We start from the raw sequence: 23,989 nt of genomic DNA on the forward strand, positions 1-23,989 counted from the left end.
TGCCAGAAGCAGTGCAACTTTCCAGCCAGCTTCATGGCAACTGCTGCATTAGAAAAGGAAGTAGAGGCTCATATGCAGTTGCCCAATGCTTCCAGGTAATCCAGAAGCAAACTGTGTTTGTCCAGAACTACATTCATGACTCCCCTCCTTCCCTTGCTGGAATGAAATTGGTTGGAAAGTCATGCAGCCGCTGTGCAGAGATGTGAAATCCCAGAAAAACATAAACAGAAAATGAAGGAAAGCCCTACCCTCATAGGAGGGTAGGAATTAACTTGATTTTGTGTAAGTGCATTTCCAACAGAAACGTTTGCATCAATGGAATTATGTCTTTAGCGCTATGCTGAATTCCACCCATGGTGTCTGTACTGAGCCATAGATGTTCAACGTAGGAGTTCCTTTTGTTTCTTGATGGATAGAAATCAAGCACTATGTACTACAGTGGAACCTCGGTTTTCGAACTTAATCCATTCCAGAAGACGGTTCAATTTCTGAAACTTTCGAAAACCAAAAACTGAAAGCGGAAGCCTCAATACAATAGGGAAACTAAAAAAGGAAGCCGCGTGGACACGTTCGACAACCGAGGTTCCACTGTAACTCCAAATAACAATTGTTTACCATAATAATGATGAAATTTTCAACTCGTTTCCCCACTATTTACAAGTACAGTGGTGCCTCGCAAGACGAAATTAATTCGTTCCGCGAGTTTTGTCGTCTTTCAATTTTTTTCATCTTGCAAAGCACGGTGTCGGGAAAGTTTTGGAAAAGCTTCAAAAATCACCAAAGTCTTTAAAAACCTCAAAAAAGGCTACCACACCGCGTTCTATGAGTTGCTCCTCGAAGTCAAGTCGCAACTGTATTAACGGTGTTAAGAAAAAGGAAACAAACTTGCAAGATGTTTCCGTCTTGCGAAGCAAGCCCATAGGGAAAATGGTCTTGCGAAGCAGCTCAAAAAACAAAAAACCCTTTCGTCTAGCGAGTTTTTTGTCTTGCGAGGCATTCGTCTTACGAGGTACCACTGTATATTGGGTTACAAAATATTTGTAATTATGGTTTGAATAAAAACAGTGTCCTAAATATATGTCATAAAGCAGCTTAAGATTTAATATAAGCTAAATGATTCATAATGCATTTCATTTTCACAGGTGACCGAATAGCATTTAGGTTTGCAGTTTGCCTATGCAAAGGTTTAAAAATCAGTGCTTCACTTTAATTTAAAGCAGTGATGGGAGCATGGCCAGCATTTCTACCGCCCTGCTCCTTCACCAGCTGGCAGCCTTCCTTTGATCCAATTCTGCCTGGAGGCCACAAGTCACCAGCCCTTACATGAAGCAAATTGTAGCTGAATGCAACGTCAGTGAAGCAAGGGGATCTTCACCCGTGGAGGAGAAAATGCAAATAATGAAGAAAAATGCCTTCGAAGGAAAGATGAGGAAAAGATGTGAAAAACCCATCACAAGAGAGGGCGATGTGAAGCCAAGGTAACACTTGAAAGTTGTCAAGCAAACTGCAAATCTTTTACTGGCCAGAAAAACATCAAATCCCAATTATAGATAAATATATAAAACACACCCTGAACACAACTTTAGCTATCTAAATAGAAACACTGCTAATTATGGGGTTTTTTTTCCTTTCTGCATCTATTTTTTTTACCTGGAGGAGGAATCAGAGGGGGAGCAGTACTGACAGATGGAGGTGGCGGAAGAAAAGGAGGCGGTGGAAGATGGGTGGGAGGAGCTCCTGGAGGAAAAAACGGAGGGGGCTTGGTAAAACTGTTGTCCACGTCGGCACTGGAGCGTTCAGAAAGAACCTACAAAACAAAACCAACATTACAATTTTCTTTTGAAAAAGGGGGGGGAATGCATAGTTCCCCCTAACTTACAGATTAAGTAAAGTTTTTTCTGAAATGAAGAAACGTGCATTTGCCTTCCAACAGAAACAGGAGAAATTTCTCAGTAAAAACTCTGAAGATTAAAAGGATAATACAAGTCGTTGCTGGAATATCCTATGCATTTTGATCTCTCACTCGCTAACAAACACTTCTTAATGTGTACTCAGTTGAAATGAGAAGATGCAAGGTGAAACTTTGGGAACACAGAAGTGTGAGCATGCCTGGGCCAAACATTACCCTCAATTCTATGTTGCATTAGCGGTAATGGATGCTGATGACTATAACACCCTAAGAGCACTCATTGCATACCATACTTTAATTAAATGTATCCTTTTTCAAGGGGCAAAGACTTGTAACCAATGCAGTACTAAGCATTGTCTTGTCAGTGCAAGGATTTCCACTTGAGCAATAAATACAACTTCTCCCCCTCCTTTCCAATGCATACCCCACACCCTCCCGAAATCTGTTCCGTAGTGTTGGGGGAACTCCAAGAACAGATTTAGTGGCTGTGCGGGGGAGGGGGGAGGAGACGTCCCATTGCACAAGTGTAAATCCTTACACTGATGGGATGGTTACATTGGATACAAGCCACTGGGTTCTTTCAAGCTGCAATTTTCTCCAATTTCTTGACAAGTGGCTTAAACAAATATATGCTTTCTATTTGCTCACTCCTTTTGCATATCAAATATTATATGCATCACATTTTCAATTCTTTAAACTGAAGCTAAGGTGAAAGCAAAGTCAGTCTTGTTGTACCCAATACGCATATGTAAGAGGGAAAAAGGAAACCTGTATGTTGCTGTTTTCATTCGCACGCCGCCTTCCTTCTACTCGGCTTATCGTGATCGTCTGTCCAATCACATCTATTGTACCAGAAAGCCTTCTGAAAAGAAATATAAAAGGGAACTGTTACACTGACACACAAGACCAGAGAAAGACCTGGGGGGACGCATCTCAAGCCTTTCAAACGCCTTGTGCATACGTTTCAAAAGGCTATTACTCAACAAGGATAATCAGCTGAGGGGTTTTTTTTTCTGCTTCTTTGTTTATTAAAGGCAGCAAGATCATCTCAATAGATGATGTGTCATCCCCCAAGAAGAAACATACTGTATTTCTGTTTAAATATAAAATACTATATAGCAGTATCACTGAGAATTAGCAATATGAAGAGGAAATAAAAAGGTAAAGGTACCCCTGACTGTTAAGTCCAGTCGCGGGCGACTCTGGGGTTGCGGCGCTAATCTTGCTTTCCTGGCCGAGGGAGCCGGCTTATAGCTTCCGGGTCATGTGGCCAGCATGACTAAGCCGCTTCTGGGGAACCAGAGAAGCACATGGAAACACTATTTACCTTCCCGCCAGAGTGGTACCTATTTATCTACTTGCACTTTGACATGCTTTTGAACTGCTAGGTGGGCAGGAGCTGGGACCGAGCAACTGGAGTTGTGGTTTAGACCATAAGAGGCATCTATTCAAACCTAGCATATACTTGCTTTTCTATTGAAGAAAAAAATCCTTGAAATTAAAGGTGGAGGTAATAGAAGCTAAAGTTTCACAAGATTACTTAAAATGAAAGACTGCATGACGAAGAAGGTACGTGATGAACTATTCACGCTGTTTATCACATATATAAAGCAAGGCACCTATCCAACAAATGAAACTCTGGTAGCCAACTAGTAGTATACAACTTGTGAGAGCCAGGTTCTCCATCAACAAGTGGAATACATGTTGTTACTGCTCTCTGCACCTCCTGCCTTCAGGCTGAAAGCTGATCTCCCCAACAAGGCAGATTCAGCTTTGGAGTCATCTGCTGTTGACCTCTACTCTCAATCCTTAGATAGGGTAAAGAACTATAATTCCTAGCAAATATTATTGCCTAAGAAGAGAAGATCAATTCATGAACAGGCAGTGATGCCTCAACTATAAATCCTTCTGACAGGCATGTTTCCAAATCTGCTGTAACATACACCCCAAAGGGAAGCAAACCTCAACTTTTTTTGTTGGGTGGTTTCTAAACAAAGTGTTACCATTCATATCCTACTGAAGTAAATACAAACAAAGCAAGTTAACGTAAAACCAGAGTATTCCCTCTCCAAGTATGACACAAAGCCAGCATACAAAAGCTAGCTCTCAAGAGTTACTCTTACCTCCCAATATTCATGTGGCTGAGAGGACAGTCGAAATTTGTGGCAGAGCTCAGAAGAGAGTTGAAAATGTGGATAGCTTATTGTAACACGCCATTTGCATAATATGTTTTAAACTGTTTTTAATATTGTATTTTACATTGTTGAGACCTGCCCTGGGACCTTGTGGTGAAGGGCAAGCAATAAATCTTCTATCATCATCATTTCCAGATTAACTTTTAAAGAAGGGAACACCCCAGTTTTCCCCTTTAAGAATTGACATTTTTTTATCCCTGCACAGTGCCTGTAGCTACAGAAGTGAAATAGTCCGGCAACAACAGTCAACAACTTTAATATTGTTAAAACAAAACACAGCTAAGTCAAACATTAACTACCAGATGATAAATATATGGATGAATGAATTCTACACTAGTTACAAAGGAGCCAAAATTTACAAACAGCTGATGAGAACATAACCTAAGAAAAGCCTTGAAATCTTCAACAGTATTTCAAGGGAACATGCAAGCAGGCAAACTAAAAGCAGAAGACAAACACAACCTTTTTGCCAGCAGTTAAGAATTTTAGGGTGTTAAATCTTTATTAGTGTAACCTGCTCTGAAAAAACAGAAAATAATGGTTAGGAGATGAAGCTGCATTGATCATTAGCAACAGGAAGAGGGTAGCAGCAAGCATACAGAGGCAGACTATACACCAGAAAATTAGGACCCCTAATCTATACTTAAAAGGCTTCAACATTCAAACATAATATGAACTACACTGACACGGGTCCACAATTTCACTCAACTTAAGTGATCATACTCAGCATGATCAGTATTCTACCATCCTCTGGCAAGCACAATGACGTCCAACCTTCCTTTCAACCTTGGGAGTTGGGGAAAAGGTAGGACAGTAAGGTAAAAGACAACAAATTGTGTCCAAAATCAGCAGACAATATTTCTACAAGCCTATTTTGTGCTGCGACTGTAGTGAATCCAACAGAGCCCTAAGTGTCTCAGAAGTACTGTTTAGCTGTGATGATGATCCCTGCCTCACCACCCCACCCCAGCTTCAAGGGGTCTGGGGCAAAGGGATTGTCCTGGAAATCATTTAAAGTTTCAGAGTTATAGTGGAAGGTCAGTGCCAAGATCCTGCTCCTTGAAGAAGTGATCAAGCCAAGCAAAGTTTGTGGACCCTTGAATGAGTACAAATCAGAAACCACTAAAAATATATGTTTAAAATCTTATACTTAGGAACTAGGTGGGAAAACAAAGTTAATATAGGGTCTGCAACATGTAGATTAAATAGCCAAACAAATCAAAACACAAAATATCAGTGCCTGAAGACTGACAAAAATGACATATACACTTCATCCAGCTGGAGGCAATGAGCTAGTAATCAACAACCTTTTTGGAGAGAAGCAGGTATACCTACTATTGTGGCAACTGTCACAAAAGCTGTTATTGTTAAAAGTGATGGAAGTTAAGGGTTGGGAGGTTCATCCTGTCTGCAAAGAATTACTTTGTAATTTCACAAACTGATACTTTAAAAGTATGGTGCTATGGTGTGCGATGAAGGGATGCGAGGCCACCAGCTATCTAAAGGTATGAGTCTGGCAAGTACTGGATGGGTATCCACCTTGTGTTCCACAATGGAAAGAAGGGGATACACAGGCACACACAGTTTACAAACTAGTTCATATCCTGTTGTTAGCAGCATATGAAACCTGCTATTTTGATGTGAAGCTTGCCCTATTTCTATGCTTCCGTTATCAAATGCTTATTATATTGAGAAAGAAGAACAAAACCTACCTGGTTTTGATAGTATTAATCGCCATATATCACTGCACTCTACGATTTAGCACTTTTGCTCTATGTAAGAAGTGTGGCTATTATTACCCACTACATTTATACTGTGGAATTAAGGATAGGGGTTTGTGCTGCAAAACCTGGGCATACACTAAAGTCAAGAATGCTATTCTACAGCAGCCTTGCCTAAACACATGCAACCAATGAGTAAAATGAACATTGTAATTCAAAAAGGACCATGTCCCTTTTAACTTCTTACCTTAGTTCCGGCGATTCAGCCCTCCCATATCGGTCCTGCCACTTCCCAACACCTGAACTTGTTTTTCTGGCTGCAGTGCTCGGCTGTGACTGAGAAGAGGCGCTGTTTCTGGTGAGATAAATTTTCTAGGTCTTTCTTTTCCTCAGGCATTACCCCACTTTCAATGAACCCCCAATTGGCCTTTCCACATAGTAGATATAGAGTATGTTGTCCCTTATTTATGGAAGAGAAGAGCAGAAACAAAACCTCCTCAAATCTATCCCTTTTTGACCCCTTTCCTTCTCTGTGTAAGGTGTCCCAGACTTAATTATCCAGGTCTCTACTGGGGACTCTGATCTGGCTTTCCATTGATGAGGCACAGCCGGTAATGCTGTTATCAAGAAAAAGAACACTAGGTTATTGTATTTAATCCCTGGGTTTGTGTCACTTTCCTGCAATAATAGGGCTAATGGTGGGTCAGGCCTATGTTCCTGGCTCGTGCCCAAACGAGGAAGTTATTAAGCAAAGGAAACAGGCAAGTACAGGGTTCATTCATGGAATGCCAAACCATGGTTAGGTTTTAATATTTGAACCAACCCTTGGCCAGTTTGGATATCATGATAAGCCAGAGTTTATCACCAATCGGCATGAGCCAAAGCTAGCCTTTGATGCACGCAGCTAGTGCAGTCAAGGAAGAAATTTCTATATTTTATTAATCATGACAATGATGTTTGTTCATTCTTTAATACATCACTTAACAAAATCCCTAAGCATTACACACCGATTTATAATCATAAATCACAAGCAAACAGTTAGTACATAGCACCAAAACACATAGAGTAGAATAGAGTAAAACATTAAGCAAAACATTAAAATAGAAATACCACCTGTGGGTTACTACAGTGCTTTCAAGAAAAGATACAGTAAGCCTTGTTCAAACCCTAAACTGGTTAATCTCAACTACTGTTTGTTTAAACAAAACCGTTTCACAAACTATGGTCTGAATTTGGCTCATTTCAAACAAGCTATACTTAACGCATTGTGTAGGTGAGCATGCTGCTGATAAGATACAATTAATGGGGAAATGAAACAAAAGCTTCCAGTCTAGTCCTTGTGGAGGAAGGACAAGGGAAGCAGCTTGTTCCTGTCAGTGATACCATCATGTAGTCCAGCTCATTATCTGTACTTACCTAGCACAGATGCTTTAAACAGGGACTTAAAAATCCACATTCTTACTATAGATCATGCTAAAATATAATTAAATCCCTTTAACTTTTCCTGGTAAAATTCCACACACTTCAAATACATCTAGGATTGCAAACTAAAATATGAAAAAAGGTTAAGATTTGAGACAAGGATAGCAAACTTTTCTTTTCTTCAGTTTAAGAGAATGGTAACAACCAGAAGGTATTTTCTCTCTATGGCAATTTGAAAATATCCAACTGACCTGTTTGATGGGATGCCTGTCTTGAATAAGGGAGGGGGAGAAGTAAACTCAGTTTTGGTTGGTGGAAGTGGCATTTCTTTCTCCATGTTTCCAGTTCTTCCCTGCTGCACCTTCAGAATAAAGTTTCTTCATTAGCACTGTCTAATGTATGGGGGGGGGGGGGAGGAAGCATCTTTAAGTCAAGTACTCAAGTCAAGATGCTTAAGTACAAGGCTGAAGAACAAAACTCTTAACAAATTATAGCTGCTCATCTTAGCAGATCTTGCACTGGAAAATTATGGCCTGGATTCAAAGACTGTTGCAACTAGTTCCATGTACCCAAAAGAGCCTGTGTCGCCCACACAAGCCTATGATAAACCTTCTTTCAATCTGGGGGAGTTTCAAAAATAGTTTGTGCTACAGCATAAAGATCAGATATATCAAAAGGGAACAGGTAATAAAAAAAATTCCACTGGACATGTTTGATGAATGAGCATAAAGTAACTCTCTGAATGCCAAAAATGTTTGTATTATTTTGCTGCAGCCTACATAAGATTTTCTGTAAAGCATACTTCTTCCATGTGGGAGAGGGACAGAAACTGAAAATTATAGTATGGTGAACTTTTGAAAAGTTTGAACAACCAGGTTTTTACCAGAATAAAAGCAAAACAAACTCATGGTCTCCACCATGGAAAAGCAGTTCTTCATGGCATCTGGAGCAAAAAGCTACAGTAATTGTAGTCTCATTAAATGTGATCATCTCCTTTCAGATAATCATGCCAATCTTCAACATCAGAAAGAAACAAGGCTACAGAACGATTGTGTCTCTATAAATTTAAGAATTCCAAGCCATTGAACAAGGATTGTAATAATCTAACTAGTCTTCATGCAGACTGCCCTGCACATGAACTGTGTCATTAAAAAAATGCCTCCCACTTGCTAAGAAAATTCTTCAAGTAAACAAAACTTAACATACAAATTAAGCAGAGACAGGAATCAAAACCCTTGCTTTTTACAATAGAGCAGGGTGCTCTTAGCTACTTGCTTGAGGCAACAAATAATTACTGCTATGTATGTGGCAATAATCTCTCCCTCTGTTTAGGCAAAAAGAACATTGTGGTGTTGTACAGCTAATTAAGACTGTATAAATTGCCAAAGAGCAGGGCACGTAGGGTAAACCACATCCATTTTCACAGCTTCATGCTCAGAAATGTCACCAACATACCACTCCAATGCCATCAAGTAGTCTCAGAGAGCAGAGCCATCTGGACTGTTAAAACTCTCCAATCTGGGCATCCATACTATCACCAAAAGTCTAATGTATTCCCAAAGATCTCCCCCTATTTGAAGGCAGCAAAGCACATCTAGCCTTCAAATTCTCACCAGATGTTAGTGAAAAGCACCACTGGACCACAGAATTTTAAATCAGGAGCATTCAAAGTCTGCTATTGCAGTGCAGCAGTCAGAGTTCTGAGTTTGAATGTAGAAAACCAAAGTTCAAATCCAGATTTAAATATTAAGTTTGCAAGGTGGCCTTGAAAGTCACTACTTCTTAGAATTGCTGCTAGGCTTAATGCCACCCTGAGGTCATTTAAAGGATACAATACAAAATAAGAGACAAACGAACTAGGAAAGAGCAAACTTCAAATGATTAGTATTACACCAGCCTTGTCTAGATTTGACATCAATTAGGTCTTCTGTACCCAGAATTGGAATACTGAACGCTAATAAAGAATGGAAAACCTGGCTAGTGAATCCAATCCAAAATCTCTATTCAAATTTACCTGCAGGCATATAGTATGCACATTGATCAGGCATTCTTATTTATATAGTAAAACTAATTATATTAGACAACTGTGCATAGAAAGTGATTGGTAACTGGTTGCCCTTGGGCTAAAACCTCCTCCACCTGGCCCCTACTGGCCCAACGTAAATGAAAGTGTTTTAAAGAAAGGGAATTGTATAGTTCCAACTTTCACTTTAAGAAACAAAGAGTTTGCATGAGCTTACACATTCTATTCAACTGTACTCAAATATGCATTCTGGAAAAACAAAGCACCCCCATCAATCTTGAAGCCACTTTTCCAAAAACATATTGGTTCCTTGGCACCAGGAACCTACTCATCATCTCACACCATGTCGTCCCTTAATATAAAGTTTTTACACTCAGGTGTCCACAAATGCAGTTCCTAATGGAGACCTCCTACCATTTATCCAGCACGAAGCAAGGCTCCTCTCCTCCCCCAAGTTCTCCACACAGCACAGAGATCTCAAGAGGACAGAAAACTCACACACTTCATGCAGGAAAGAGATAAACACTGCATTGCCTGTGAGTCCTTCTACGGGAACGTATGGCAGGGGAAAGGCAAAGTTTCATGTCTAGGTTCTAACTTCAGAAACAGTCAATGTTCTTGCTGCTTCCCGGTATCTTGTAAGGCTAATAAAACTGTTCCCTCCCTGGAGCTCTCCATGCACATCAGAGTGAAAGGGTCAGTGACGACAGCTGTCTGCCAACACCAGCCCAAAAATGTGTTCCTCTATCCTTACTGCCAGCTTTATCGTTATCTATGAGGGAGTAAATTGCTCTGCCCCCAATAATACAGAAGTGGAACATTCCTGATATCAGTGAGAGAGAAAGGGGTGGGGAGGCCACAAGAGAAGCCATCCATTCAATTGGTTCTGATCATTCTCCAGCATGTTTTCTCACTTGAATACTGCACAGAAAATAAAAACACATTAAACATCGACACTTCCATAAACTAGAAAGTCATCTGACTAAAGGGATGCAGCATACAAGGAATTAAACAACTGCCATAGCAATCATTAGTACATTAGGCCATCAAGTCACAGGCTTGTAGCAGCAAAGGTAAATTATAGGGTTCTACATGCAGCACATCTGGAGTATACATCAAAACACTTGGGGAAAACAGCTACGCCCACTTGTGCTTAGATTCAGACCTTGGAAATGGTATGGCAAACAGTGATTAGAGTGACTAAGGAAAGTTTACCAACATTCACCTTAAAAAGATTGTATGTGCCATCTGGAATCTCTGCCCCTGGAGTTACTTCCATAGCAATGTCTTCGGCCTAAGTTAAATAACACATTGCCCATTAAAACACCACATTATGGACTGATGGGCTACAATACAACTAACAACAGGTTACAAGCTAGTTGTAGCTTGGTGGTTCCACACTATCAACACAAAGGCCAACAAAGAAATGGAGCAAAACTTCTGGGTGACAGGAAGAGGAAGGAAGGTAGGTATGTACTTTGAACCACACAAAGACTTCTAACACTCACTGCGGAGACAGTGCTATTCCAACTTCAGAAGGAAAAGCATTTCCATAATTTGGTAATCAGAGAGTCTATTCATTACCGTAATTTTATTTGTTGTTGAGTTAACAGGTAAAATTTCAAGTCCCATTCGTATTCTCTTTTGTTTTTCACAGTATGCTTTCCAGGTGTCTTCATTAAACCCATAATTGAAATAATCTGAGAGATCAGCACCTGAAGAGGGATAAAACACAGTCTAAAAGTTACAACTCAACTGGCAGAGAGGAAGGGAAATAACCCAGGCCTCCACTAAGCTGTTGGTTTTTAAGTGAAACATAGCTGAAAACCATTCTAAAAGGGGGTGTTTTCTACTCCCCCCTGCAGCACGTATTAGCTACCAGCAGTGACAATTAATTAACTGCGGTACAAGGGAGAGGGCACTTGACCAAATGGTACATAATCTAGCAAAGAACAACTGCAGCAAAGCAGACTCCAAGCAGATGCTCAAGAGACACCTATGCAGCTAAGAGGACTGCTCTGTTGATACGATGATTTAAAAGATGCACAGGCATATTCTTGTACATGAAAGTTCATTTATTTAAGTAAGGGTTTATTCCACATTGATTTAAGAAATTAACAACACAACTTCTTATCCATAAATTGTGTTCATTGGGTTCTGAGCAATAGTGATCACCCTACTTTCTAGTTGACTAATGGCTTAAGTTCTAATTTGCTACATGGAAAACCCACATTTTTATACAATCTCACTGACAAGCTTCTACAGTGATAAAAATTCAAACAGCAAAATTTGTTACCTGGCTTTCTCCAAGGTTTATCCTCAAAGGAATCCAAATCAACTTCTAATAGTGGAACACCATTAATACTTCCTGGTGCATCCAGATCAACTCCTTTCACTTTTGCACCTACAAAGAAGTGTCAAAATATTATCATAAGAACCATCACACTATTAACAATCCTACATCCAGAATTAAAGCACCTCTGTGTTTTTAAGCCTGACAAATAATTGAAAACAATGAAATAACTACAGATACATGGGGAAGAAAGACTTTCAATAGGTACCCTGGGAACATCTCTCAGGAGAGCCTACCTAATATTGTTGAGGAAAAAAATTCTTGCAATGATATAATTAATAACTTTACAGTTGTACATAAACGCATTCATTTTCAATGTTTTTCTAATTTCTTGCTGTACAATAATGATTGGGATAGTCACTACAGAATGCTGATTTTTTCTTCTATTTTTTATTTTTGACAGCACAGAAGACACTTACCAGAAGATCCGTAAGATCGTCCTCCTGTCTTGATATTGAGATTCACTGGGGCTGCTCCATACCTAAAAATTAGTGTTTGTATTATTAAGTGGAAAAAGGAAGGTTGACAGATGCCAACTTTAGCACCCATTATTTGCACATGAAACAAAGCCTAATATTTTGTAAAAACATTATCCAAGGCACAAAAAACCCCTAAGAATTTGAGGAACATGCTGGCACCATATTCCCATTTTGAATCCTGTGTTTCAAAGCATCTGCAGCATAAGTGCAGACTTTCAATATTATGAAAAACCAAGATGTTGCATTATAAAGCTATATTATCTAGAATCAGTTGGATTGTGTTACTTTTTAATTAGTCAACCTGGCAAAGTACTGAAAGGGAAAAAACTTTTTTTTATTTTCAGCTTTGTATGTTACTTATAAAAAGCCCACGTGTGATTAGTCCATCAAAAATGAAACTGGCCTGATCAAACACATGGCCAGATGGTTGAAAAACAAAAAACAAAAAGTGTTACAACTTACACGTTTCCTTGCTACAGTTTGACAAGGGAAGTGAATATTCACTTGCCTGCCTTAGATCAGATCCCTTGTGTCATGGAAGTCAGATGCTGAGCCCGCCAGCAACCAACCAACCAGTGATATGGGTTTTCTGATAATTTTCCAATGCAAACTAGAGTAATCTGCATAGGATAATCTGCCCCACATCACTGCAGACAGCTTACCCATATTGTGGGGCTCCTGTTTTAATATCTCCTATTGTGACCTGAACATCGTCTTCATCGTCATCACTATCACTATCACTGTCATCCTCGGCCTCTGTTGCTTTCTACAAGGAAAAAGATCACAGTTACATATTACATTCAATGTAAGTAAGTGACCAACAATGGCAGACTAACATTTAATAGAGTACTTTCACTACAATTATTTCAAAATACAAAAATGTTACTGCTTTTTTGATATCTGGGTAATATTTATATCATTTAAGACTTCCAAAAAATAAAAAAACTAAGCAGAAAACTGAGTGTTGAGGATAAACACTGACATCTCAAGAGAGAAAGAGTAGGAAATCTGGCTCATTTCACAGCCCCAGGACCTTTTCATATGTACTACTATGGTGCACCACTGAAGTCAATATGGGCTCTGCCACTGACTTACAATGGATGTGGACACAAGCATCCTCACTATTAAGGTTTTCTAACTAGTGCTGCATGAGAAATAACACAATAATAAAAATAAGTCTGAAATACTTATGCATATGTCCATAGTATCCATTGAAAATACTGGTGGGCATCAACCAAAAATGCTATCAAATGCAATAGAAAGCTAAGCAGCCACTCCTCCACAAAGTTGGACAAATTATTCACTGATACTGCTAGCTTTGGAAATATTATTTTAATCTTTCCCCCCCCCCCTTAAATAATAGTACTAATAATCCATGAATCATTCACAGTACAGTCTCACAAATGAAATGGCACTAATTTATATAACAGACACAAATGCAATGTAGCACAGTCCTATCAGCATTTTTTCCAGAGAAAACCAGCTTCAGGCAAGATCCACTATGAGCAGAGATATGGCAGGTGAGGAGGGGTTGCTCAGCCCTTACTCCACCAGATTTATTTATTTTTGCTCCAAACTTCAATGCAACAGGGAAAAAAAACAGGTATTGGGACAAAGGCTAAAATACTACTTATCTACCCAGCTGGTCTCTTCTAAAACTACCATTCTTCACAACAAACAGCCATTGGGGCTGTGTTATGTGCATGTAGTATGAAGACTGTCTGTATCAGGTAGTTTGTTTTGTTGTTTTTCAGTAACAAGGCAAGTATTTCAGCATTAGTTAAATGCAATCACATGACTTGGTGAAAGAAACTCCTACTGAACTAAATTGTTTTTGCAATCATGTTAAATCTATTCATAACGTTGTACCAGTTTTTGACTGATGTTCAACACCATTGTGGAAAAGGAAGGGGGGGGGAAGGAAGAGGAGAGTGAAGCTGACTTATTGGATGGGCTTTCAAAGATGAGCCTAATTCTAGAAGCCACACTATCAAGCTTTGGATTTTTCAAATCATTTAGCACCTGGGTTGACTTAACTGAATGTTGGATAATAACATCCTGCAAAAAAACACATTGACTTGAGTTCATTAGTCACCACAAGCAGTTTGTTCAGAATCCAAGTACATCAAATAATTGGTTTCAATCACCGTTTTCATGACACCATTTTCAGCAGCGGCTTCTTCTTCATTTCCAGTCGGAGGTTGAGCACTTAAAAATAATCATAATAAAAAACATTAACCAAGTTATGAGGTGTTAAGATGTACAAGAAAATCAGTTCCACTTAAAATGGGTTATATACCTGTTGTTATATCATGGATGGATGAAATAGTGTTCCATAAAAAACTGTATGTTTATTTATTACTGCATTAATATCCCATCCTTCCTCAAGGATAGTGTACATGGTCCTCCCACTTCTCCATAATATTCTCACAGCCCTGTGAGATGGGTTAGGCTGAGAATAAAGGTAAAGGACCCCTGGACGGTTAAATCCAGTCAAAGGCGACTATGGGGTTGCAGCACTCTTCACACAGACAGCTTTCCGGGTCATGTGGCCAGCATGACTAAACCGCTTCTGGTGCAACGGAACACCGTAATCCAGAGTGCACGGAAACACCATTTACTTTCCCACCACAGTGGTATGATACCTATTTATCTACTTGCACTGGGGTGCTTTTGATCTGCTAGGTTGGCAGGAGCTGGAACAAAGCAACGGGAGCTCACCCCGTAGCAGGGATTCGAACCACCGACCTTCCAACTGGCAAGCCCAAGAGGCTCAGCGGTTTAGACCACAGCGCCACCAGCATGGCATATTGTATTGTATTGTACAGTAGCTCTTCAACAAATAATAATAAATCCATGTATTATCGAAACACATTTCACACTCAATGCTACTACAGTACACACAAATAAAAGAATACCTACTTGCCAGGTGTTTCCTCAGGTTTCTCATCTTCATTTTCATCTACAAAAAGCAACAAGAAGAAAAAATACCTCAAAATGATCTCTGACTGCAATAGTACAACAAGAATCCCTCACAAATTTCCAGTTTTCATTTTATACAAAATTCAGAGATTCCATTTCTAAATATTCCAGCTGCATTTCTCAAACCATGTATTATCTGCAGTCAGGATTGTCTCCCTTTTTACTAGTCCTTCTCCTACACGTGAATTCATAATGGGTTCAAAGTTTTTAAGTTTTATAAGGCTCCAATTCTAAATTGTACCAAATAGTTTCCATGGTTGTAAGTTTTAACCTAGTGTATTGGTGTTTAGATTTCAAATCCCATAATAATTACATAAAACAGTAAAGATGTTCCCCAATATTCCAAACTGGATTACTCACATATATTCAAAGATAAACCTTGTGTGTACGGAGATTAGTGAAATTTTTGCTTAACTGGAGAAAGTCTTTTATTACTATAATGGAGACAGAATGTTATCCCATTATAACTTACTTCCCATTACTTCAAATGTTTTGCTAGCAAGAAAAAAATTACTTTTCTGAAATCAAGTACAGTAAACCTATCTCACTTCTTAGTGCAAGTTAGCTTTACTGTCTTCTTTCTTACCTAGCATCTTCTTTACTTTTAAAAAATGCATGACAGGCACAATGTGAACAGGCAAATCTTCTCACATTGTTTGATTTCCAGGGAAAATTTTATTGGTTAAATCTGCATGTTATGAAGCTGTGAAAGTTACAGCACACCTATCACTTGTGTTGCAATTATAATGCAAAACCACTTCTATGGGCAGAATACAAAACAGAGCATTCATGTCAAGATGTTCAACAAAATTTCAAAGAATCCAACTTTTGATGGTGATTCAAATCTCGCCATGGCAGTTCTAAACATAGCTGTTAGAAGGTTATCAACCCTAAAGCCTTAAGAGTCGCTGTGATGTCCACACATATATATATTTTCCCATCTCTGCTGAAGTGCATACAGCATTTCCATGTAAGAGGTGGCATAACTTGGGGTTTCTTGCAGTAGCACGGGCAATTTGTGTAGCACCTGGACAATAAGTTCCAGTGGACAACTCCCCCCACCCCACCAATAACCTATTTATTTGCTTTTGGTATGGTATTGATTCTGCACCAACAGATGTGAGCTGTGTTTTCTTGGTACTTTTTCTTTAGTGAGTTGTAACCTGCTTCCTGCCTTTTCCTTGCAAGCTGTAACCTTGTCCCTTAAACACACAGGGACACACACCTCCAGGAAAGCAGCAATATAGAGGGAGGGGTGTTCTTGTTTTATTATGTATCTTGTGTTTTTATCTTGTATATTTCTGTTGTGAACTGCCCCTAGATCTATGGAATAAGGGTGGTATACAAATTTAACAAATCATCATCAGCGTAATAATGACATACCGTTTGTGCCTTAACTATCTACTTTCTTCTTACTATCTTTGTACTGTTTAGAAACAAACTCAATAAATGTGTTTCTGAACACCTTGGGCTTCCCAATGTCTCTCAGGCAGGAAGGCAAAGGACCAAAACAGGTTGGTGCATTGCTGCTGGCAGCCTTCCAACTCCCCCAGTACCCCTGATTTACCTTACCACTAATAACAACAAAACGTTCAAAAATCGCTACTGGTTCAAAGGCCTCGGCCAACTCCAAAGAGAAGGGAAGTGCCTCGATATGGAGGTGGTCGACTTAAAACGTATTAAAAAGCTGGTGGGCGGAGTATTAAAAAAACAAAACCCAGGGCTACAGAGAGTCAGGGAGGAGTCTCCCACCAAAGCACGAGGCCTCGAATCAGACCGTGACTTATTTCCTTTTTCACAAAGACCCAAATCGATCCACGACAAGGCACCCCAACTACATCCAGGGGGCCCCTCTCGGCTGCTTAAAAAACCCCCATATGCATGCGCAAGTTCAGCGGGGCTTAACTCTCCCCGGTGAATGTACGATGGGGCCCGGTGTGCCTATTCGCTTTCCAACCCATGGGGCTCCAAATCCACAGCGGGGCCTACCGAGCCTCCCTTAAGGAGACGGGCAGGGGAAGGGCAACCCGCCTCCTTCCCAGAGGTCTCCCGGACCTTTGGGAGCCCGAAAAGCCGGCCGCGGAAAGAGCAGGCCCCGGCTGCGGCCTGGCAACGGACACGCTGCGGGGCAGGGCCTAGCGTTTCCCGCCGGCCGAAACCCGAGGAGGGGCGGCCCGGCCCGGCAAGCAGCATAATGGCGGCGTGGGGAGGGGGAGAGCAGCTTGAAGAAATGAAAGAAGGTGATGGTGGTGGGGTTGGAGAGAAGCTTCGTACCGCCATAGAGCCACTCCTCCTCCTCATCCCCGGCGCCAGCCCCGCTCAGGTCCGCCGCCAGCCTCTCCACTTCGCCGCCGGCCGACATGGCTGCTGCTGCTGATTCGGCACGAGGAAGGCCCGGTTGCGCTTCGCTGAGGCGAGTCCCGCAGTGCGCCCCCCCCCCACCTCGACCGCTTTTGATTCTTGACGGCGGCAGGAGGAAGGACAACAACAATGGCTGCCGCTGCCTCTCTCTCTCCCCCGCCTCCGGAGAAGCCGAGCGGCGGCGGCAAGCGCGACGGCGCCTCGGCCTGCACTTCCCCTCCGCCGCCGCTGCGCGACTGACACGCTCGGGAAGGGGCCGGCCTGGGCCCCGTCGGTGGGCGCCGCTTTCCTGCCGAAAGCCTTTCTCTGCCAACCCTAAGCGTGCTTACTCTGAAGTAAGCCCTGCTGATCTCAGCGGGGCTTACTTGCCCAGGACAAGAGTGCACAGGGAAACTGAGGAGATCCTCCCCCCAAAAAACAGATGTGGGGTTGTCCCTGAGCAGCAACACCTGCACGCCAGCACTACTTTATCCGCCCCACTAAGGGTAGCTGGGACACGCAGTAGTGTTGAAACCACAATTACAAAGTAGTTACAAAGTCAGTGCTGTAGTCAGATGCGTGCAGCCCAGAGGGTTTAATGCACTCGTCTCACACAAACGCACGTGAGATGCATTCTCAATCCACTCAAACGGCTCACCTGTTTCTCAAAGGTGCCCACGTGGAAGGGACTTAAAATAAAACAGATGCTTAAAGATTATATTTTTTATCTAGTTTTAATTAGTTCTCTTATTGCAGAAAGGGGGTGTGATTTGAGGCATATGATTGGACTGTTACTGCAAAGCACTTTTCCTTCTTAAGCAAGGTAGTTTTGTTTTGATGTACGAGCCAGGTTTCCCACTCACTACCTGGTTAGAGTGGCATTTCCTATTTCTAGGATATTAGAATGCTGTTTTTATGCCTGCTAAGTGCTCTCTGAGACTGTACAAGTGAAGCCACTGGGATCTTCTCTTTTCCACCCATCTAAACACCTTAATTTGATTCTATAGTCCCTGTGCCTTTAAACATAACCTTTACCAACCTTCCATTCTGTAAGTCCCTTTGCTTTTTTTCCTCAGTGTCTTCAGCTTGTGGTAGAGTTGGCCTAGTGAAGAGAAGTCAGCTCCTTTAATCAGCATTAGCAATTTATTTCTAAAATAAGAGGTGCTAGCTTTAAGGCCTGCCTTTATATCAGACCATTTGTTTTGGGAGGCATCCAGGTTGATAAATTTATTTAAGTCACTCAGTGGGGAGGGGGGAAACAATTTGCATATACTTATACTCTATTTGCTACCACTTCACATGTTGTTCCATGGCTCAACCCTGGCATTAAAATGGTTTGGCCTGGTGAATGAATATTGATTCAAATTAAATCATATTTATGAAAGGGACTTGCATTAATGACTTTTGAAAACAGGTTTCCCCCCAGAACAGATTAGCTAGTGATAGCTTCTTTGTAACTTTGTCCATTTACTCAAGTAATCTTGAATAACAGATCCAGAAATACATCTCAGTACTTTGTTGTTCCTGCTGTCTTCCTGTAGTGCTTTGTAGTTTGTAGTCTGGATTGTGTGGACTTTTGTAGAGGGCTGGTTTAAGAATTGCACACCTTTTTTTTTGCTGAAGTTAGTTGTTCATAACACTCCCAGTGTTGTGTAGGTATACATGCTTATTTAAATATGTTCAAGGACTTCTACCTGATGGTACTGCTGGATTAGAACAAAGGTTGATCCACCATCCCATCTCATGTATAAAATGCTTGTGAACAGGACCTGAGTACAACAGCACTCTCCTCTTATTCCATGGATTACAAAAAGGATCGTGATCTATGCTTATCTTATTGCTGGCTGGCTGCAATTTAGCTGACTTGCTTATTAAGTCAATGTTCCCAAGCAGGTGGATTAGTTTTAATTGCAACCTGTTCTAGAACTGTATTTGCATTGGAAAATGGGTAATAAATGTTTTACATTAATGGGGCTACAAACCTAAACCTGTTCACTCAGAACAAAGCCCCACCAAACTCAATGGTGCTTACGTGAAGTTAGGTACAGCTAGGACTGTAACCTTACCCATTAATTAAAAATAACTAGTTTCAACCCTTTCCCCTCTAAAACTCAAACTCTCAGATTATTTTCCTGTTAAACCTTCACCCCCCCCCCCGCACATTTAATCAGTGCAACTATGACAAGTCTCTACAGAATTCAGGCTTTTATGACATTCAACAATATATTGTTTAACAGAAATTAAATTTGATGAGACAATTATGCGAGCCGACGAGACCTGTAGCTAGTCTTGGGTGTGCTGTTGCTATCACTAGGACATGAAAACACCATCGAATACTATTTTGTCTTTCAAAACCGTCATTTAAAAAAATAATAATAAGGCGAGCGTGACAAGAACAGTTCAGAACCGAAAACAGTAGGAGAAACGCCCGGCACAACCCTCAAAAGTCCCGCCCCGCTACACGTTGCCCAGGCTCCATTCAGCCTCCGCGACTCTTCCGGGTTGGTAGGCGAACTTCCGCCCTCAGATGAGAGGGGCGCTTTGCCGGCCAAAGAGCTTCGTTGTTACAAACGCCCGAAAGAGCGCCCCGCCCCCTGGTCTCCCCGGCCCGCCAATTGGAGCCGGGAGCTGGAAGATGACGTCGCATCGCGCGACAGCTGCAAAGATAGGTGTGTGCGGATTGCAGAGGCCGACGGTGCTGTCAACTCCGCTACCCGCTTGTGAAGTGCCGAAGTGGCTTAGGATGAGCCTGATTTAAGTATCCCGCGCCGCCTGACGGGCCTCGGAGGTGCGCTTCCGGCTTCAACACATAGCAAAGGGTTCTTTTCACTTTTGCCTCACTGACACCTCTTGCAGCCCCACGTCTGGAGTGGTACCCATTGAGAAGTGCCAGGGGGACTCCAGCAATCCTCTCCCACGATGTCTTCCTCCTCTACCACTTCTTCCTCTCCCACAGCCCCTGCTGGGATGTCGCAGTTCTGCCAGCAAGCTTGGGGGCAGGTGTTTGCCAAGGCAAAGCGGGCTGTTGTGTTCATGGACCCTGCTTGCGCCGAAAGCCTTCACTGGACATGCGGAGGAGCCGGGAGGTTGCTGCAGGCCGGGGTGATCAATGTCAAGGAGTTTTCCAGCTTTGAATCTGGAGGCGCGGACCAGCCCAAAGCTGTCTTTGTGGTGGGCAGCTTGCTGAAAGGCAGAACGGTGGACATAATCCGTGACATTATCACTCTCAGCAACTTCCAGTACTGCGTGGTTTTCACAGCTGTCAGCCATGCGGTGCACTTGCAGGCCCACAATGCCCCTGGCACTACTGAGGTTGAAGGTGTCGGCCGGGTGGTCTTTGAACAGTTTGAAGAGAAGCTCTGCCAGTGGATGGGAAACATGAACTACACTGCAGAGGTTCAACACGCCCCTTTGTTCTTGGCCCCCATCTCGCCTCATCTCTTTGTAGCACCTGCCTTCTCCTTGTTTTTCCCCTTGATGGCTGAGGATTTGACTCGGATCAATAAAGCTAGACCGGAGAAGAAGAAAATTTCCCACTTGAGTGATGTTGATTTTTCATCTCTGTCTTCAGAGTTGCAGCTTCAGATCAGGTCCTTGGTTTCTGATTTCAACAGCTTGTTTGAGTACCTCAGTGTGCGGGAGGAATGTTTTGCTGTTGGGACGATAAGTAAGATAATTGCAGGGGATCTGGCAAATTATGCCCAGGCTAAGACCAGAAGGAAAACTGCACAACACAGAGCTTCTGTCATCTTCGTGGACAGGACATTAGATTTGACAGGTAAGATGTTTGAGGGATTGTTACAAGAATACTAACCTTTGTATGTTACTGTAGGAACTTCTGAACGGAACCACTAACATTCCTGAGTTGGTGGAGGCAGTATTAAATGAGTGTTCTAAGGCTCCTAGATTTCAGCATAAACACCAGGGCCACTTTGGCTGGAGCAGCATCTGCCTCAAATGAAATCGCCAAACACATATGTTGAGAAACACTTTAAATCTGGTTTTCTGTACTGGAGTAAGGGAAGGTTATATGTGGGTGAGTGAACTGGCAATGACTTCATTGTCAGGGATAGCTCCTTATCTGATCAAGTTTGGGCTACTATATAAACCAGGCATGGCCAAACTTGTCCCTCCAGCTGTTTTTTTTTGGACTACAATTCCCATCATCCCTGACTACTGGTTCTGTTAGCTAGGGATGATGGGAGCTGTAGTCCCAAAACAGATGGAGGGACAAGTTTGGCCATGCCTGATTATAGGCCCATTGAGTCAAGCTTGACCAAGGCATTACAGTTTGTTGATATAATTGTTTGTATTTACTCTGACTTGGATATTGTGGTTCTTTAAAGAGTTGGAGACAGGTGCCCCTTAACACTGTCTGGTTATGCTGTTAGGGATACTTTTCAGCTTGCGTAACTTGAGCAGGTTGGGAAGTGATTCCAAGGGTTGAAACATCTTGTTCTGCTCTTCCTGGCTGCTGAAATCTTCCAGGGATGAGCTTTCAGTAGGATCCCTAGAGGTGGTTAGTGTTACTTTAAGAGAGGACATAATTCCCATCTTCCTTGAAAGAGGCAGTAGTGATAACATTATGGAAGAATCCAAGTGGCTTGCCAAGGCAGTTTTGGAGACCGTAGATTATTTCAAATCCATCCCAAGTTAATAAACCTTTGAGATGCCAGTTAAAGTGTAAACATACTTCTGTGATATGTGCCCATCTGTCAGGATTTAACCAGTTTTCCAATTACTGTCAAATCATGGTTGTATATAAGAGATCTAGACACCGGGATCTAGTTTACTGTTTTTCCTCTATGTGAATAGAGTGTGAATTCATTTTATACAGTTATGGTGATCTTTGTTTGAATACCTGTCTTCCAGATGGTCAACTTCTAAAATTCACTTTCTTTTCCATTTTAATATTGACATCGTTCAGCTGTTCTTCTTGTGTACACAGTCATATGATTTTGTTTTGTTCTGAATGCTTATTTCATGTAATAAACCTTTTGCTAAGTCAATGGATTATTCTTTTTCAGGAGCAGTTGGTCATCATGGTGACAACCTAGCGGAGAAGATACTCGCTTCTCTTCCCAAACTTCCAGGTCATACAAATGATGTGATGATCAACATGGTAGAACTTACAAACCTGCAGAGTGATGATGCAAGTTGCACTATTGTAGCACCAGGCTGCTTGGCACAACCAAAGTAAGAAGCTTCCATGTGTGTGGTATTCTTTAAAAGCTATGTTGCATTTGAGTTCTGCACTGTTACCTAACCCAGCAAAACAGAGGTGTAGTCACAAGCAGGTTTTGCATGCATATTCCTTTTCTGGGCTGGAAATTGAAAATGTAGGCTGGATGTATATGTGCATCTGTATTGTGATGCCAACCATAAGCTGCCAGAAAGTTGATGTTTACTATTGTCTATTCAGATATTGATCATTAACTCAAACACCACAATATGATGGCAGTTTCACATACAAAAATGTTGCTATTGCATCATCGTTGGTATCATCTAAAATGGTGTCTGCCTAGCAGAGTGATTTTCTTTTGCCCATGTACCCTTTCAAGTGTTCAGAAAGCTAATTTAAAAAGGGATCTAGTTCAGGTTCCCGCTATACAAGAAGGAACTAGTTCAGTTCAAGTTAATAGGATCAGAGAATGGTAGAGATGGAATGGACCATGAGGATCATCTAGTCCAAACCCTTGCAATGCAGGAATCTTTTTGCCCAACGTGGGGCTCAAACCCATGACTCAGAAATTAAGAGTCTCATGCTTTACCAAGTGAGCTATAGCTCTACATGCAAATGAATGTTTTAGCTTATAAAAAGTTTATCAGCATCATCATTCGTCGTCGTCCCCCCCCCCCCCGAATTCAACATTCAGAATGTTTACAAGCTACTGTGCTGAAGGGTCCAAAAGTAGACTTGCCCTGTTTATGGCAGCCACACAAGTACCCAACAGGTACTGCTATTGGAAAACAGAGATGCAGTCGTACCTTGGATCCCAAGCACCTTGGTACTCGGACATTTTGGCTCCCGAATGCTGCAACCCCGAAAGTGAGTGTTCCGGTTTGCAAATGTTCTTTGGAACCCGAATGTCTGACGGGGCTTCTGCCAGGCTGCTGGAGCTTCCTGCAGCCAATTAGAAGCCACACTTTGGTTTCTGAATGTTTTGGAAGTCAAACAGACTTCTGGAACAGATTTCGTTCAACTTCCGAGGTACGACTGCACTTCAACAGGGATGATACAAGAAATGCCTCACACCCCTTCTTTCTAATTACTTGGCAGCCATGATTAAGTGACTAAATGACCTTAGCAACAACAGTGACTCTGTATTTGCCTAATAAGTCATAAAAAGCTGCCTCCACGCTTTACTTTCCAACTCCAATTGACTTCTTTTTGAAAGAAAAGTAAGAGTCTAGGCCTTCTGCAGGGCAGGTGGGGAATGGAATGGAGATGAATTGAAGTTCTATCCGGAAAATTACTTAAGTGACCACTAATTCACCCAGCAATTATGGGAACTACTTTCACATGTAGTTCAGAGACTTTTCAGCTAGTTCAGTGAACTAGTTC

The 23,989-nt window shown here is 41.6% G+C and overlaps 2 protein-coding genes across 8 annotated transcripts in view; one reads left to right on the forward strand and one right to left on the reverse strand.

Moving 5' to 3' along the window:
* FIP1L1 (factor interacting with PAPOLA and CPSF1) overlaps positions 1-17,666 on the reverse strand; it is a 35,358-nt gene extending 17,692 nt beyond the window's left edge. For 2 of the 4 annotated variants that reach the window (XM_081020529.1, XM_081020528.1), the window contains exons 1-11: positions 17,359-17,583; positions 15,025-15,064; positions 14,250-14,310; positions 12,765-12,868; positions 12,043-12,104; positions 11,567-11,674; positions 10,855-10,985; positions 7,499-7,608; positions 6,073-6,180; positions 2,678-2,771; positions 1,651-1,807 (exon numbers count right to left, since the gene is read on the reverse strand). In XM_081020529.1, the coding sequence (XP_080876655.1) occupies positions 1,651-1,807; positions 2,678-2,771; positions 6,073-6,180; positions 7,499-7,608; positions 10,855-10,985; positions 11,567-11,674; positions 12,043-12,104; positions 12,765-12,868; positions 14,250-14,310; positions 15,025-15,064; positions 17,359-17,446 (1,063 nt within the window). In that variant the 5' untranslated portion in view covers positions 17,447-17,583. Of the gene's footprint in view, positions 1-1,650; positions 1,808-2,677; positions 2,772-6,072; positions 6,181-7,498; positions 7,609-10,495; positions 10,565-10,854; positions 10,986-11,566; positions 11,675-12,042; positions 12,105-12,764; positions 12,869-14,249; positions 14,311-15,024; positions 15,065-17,358 lie in introns of all 4 variants that reach the window. The other 2 variants (XM_081020530.1, XM_081020527.1) reach the window with 2 other exon arrangements.
* Positions 17,667-20,098: 2,432 nt separating this feature from the next.
* SCFD2 (sec1 family domain containing 2) overlaps positions 20,099-23,989 on the forward strand; it is a 149,053-nt gene continuing 145,162 nt past the window's right edge. For 2 of the 4 annotated variants that reach the window (XR_013990373.1, XM_081020513.1), the window contains exons 1-2: positions 20,099-21,202; positions 22,452-22,620. Coding sequence is in view for 3 of the 4 variants with exons in the window: in XM_081020513.1 (XP_080876639.1) it covers positions 20,344-21,202; positions 22,452-22,620 (1,028 nt within the window). In the remaining variant the exon portion in view is untranslated. The remainder of the gene's footprint in view (positions 21,203-22,451; positions 22,621-23,989) is intronic. The other 2 variants (XM_081020511.1, XM_081020512.1) reach the window with 2 other exon arrangements.

The sequence above is a fragment of the Podarcis pityusensis genome (genome assembly GCF_964106645.2).
Source record: "Podarcis pityusensis genome assembly, chromosome: 9".
Taxonomy (NCBI): Eukaryota; Metazoa; Chordata; class Lepidosauria; order Squamata; family Lacertidae; genus Podarcis; species Podarcis pityusensis.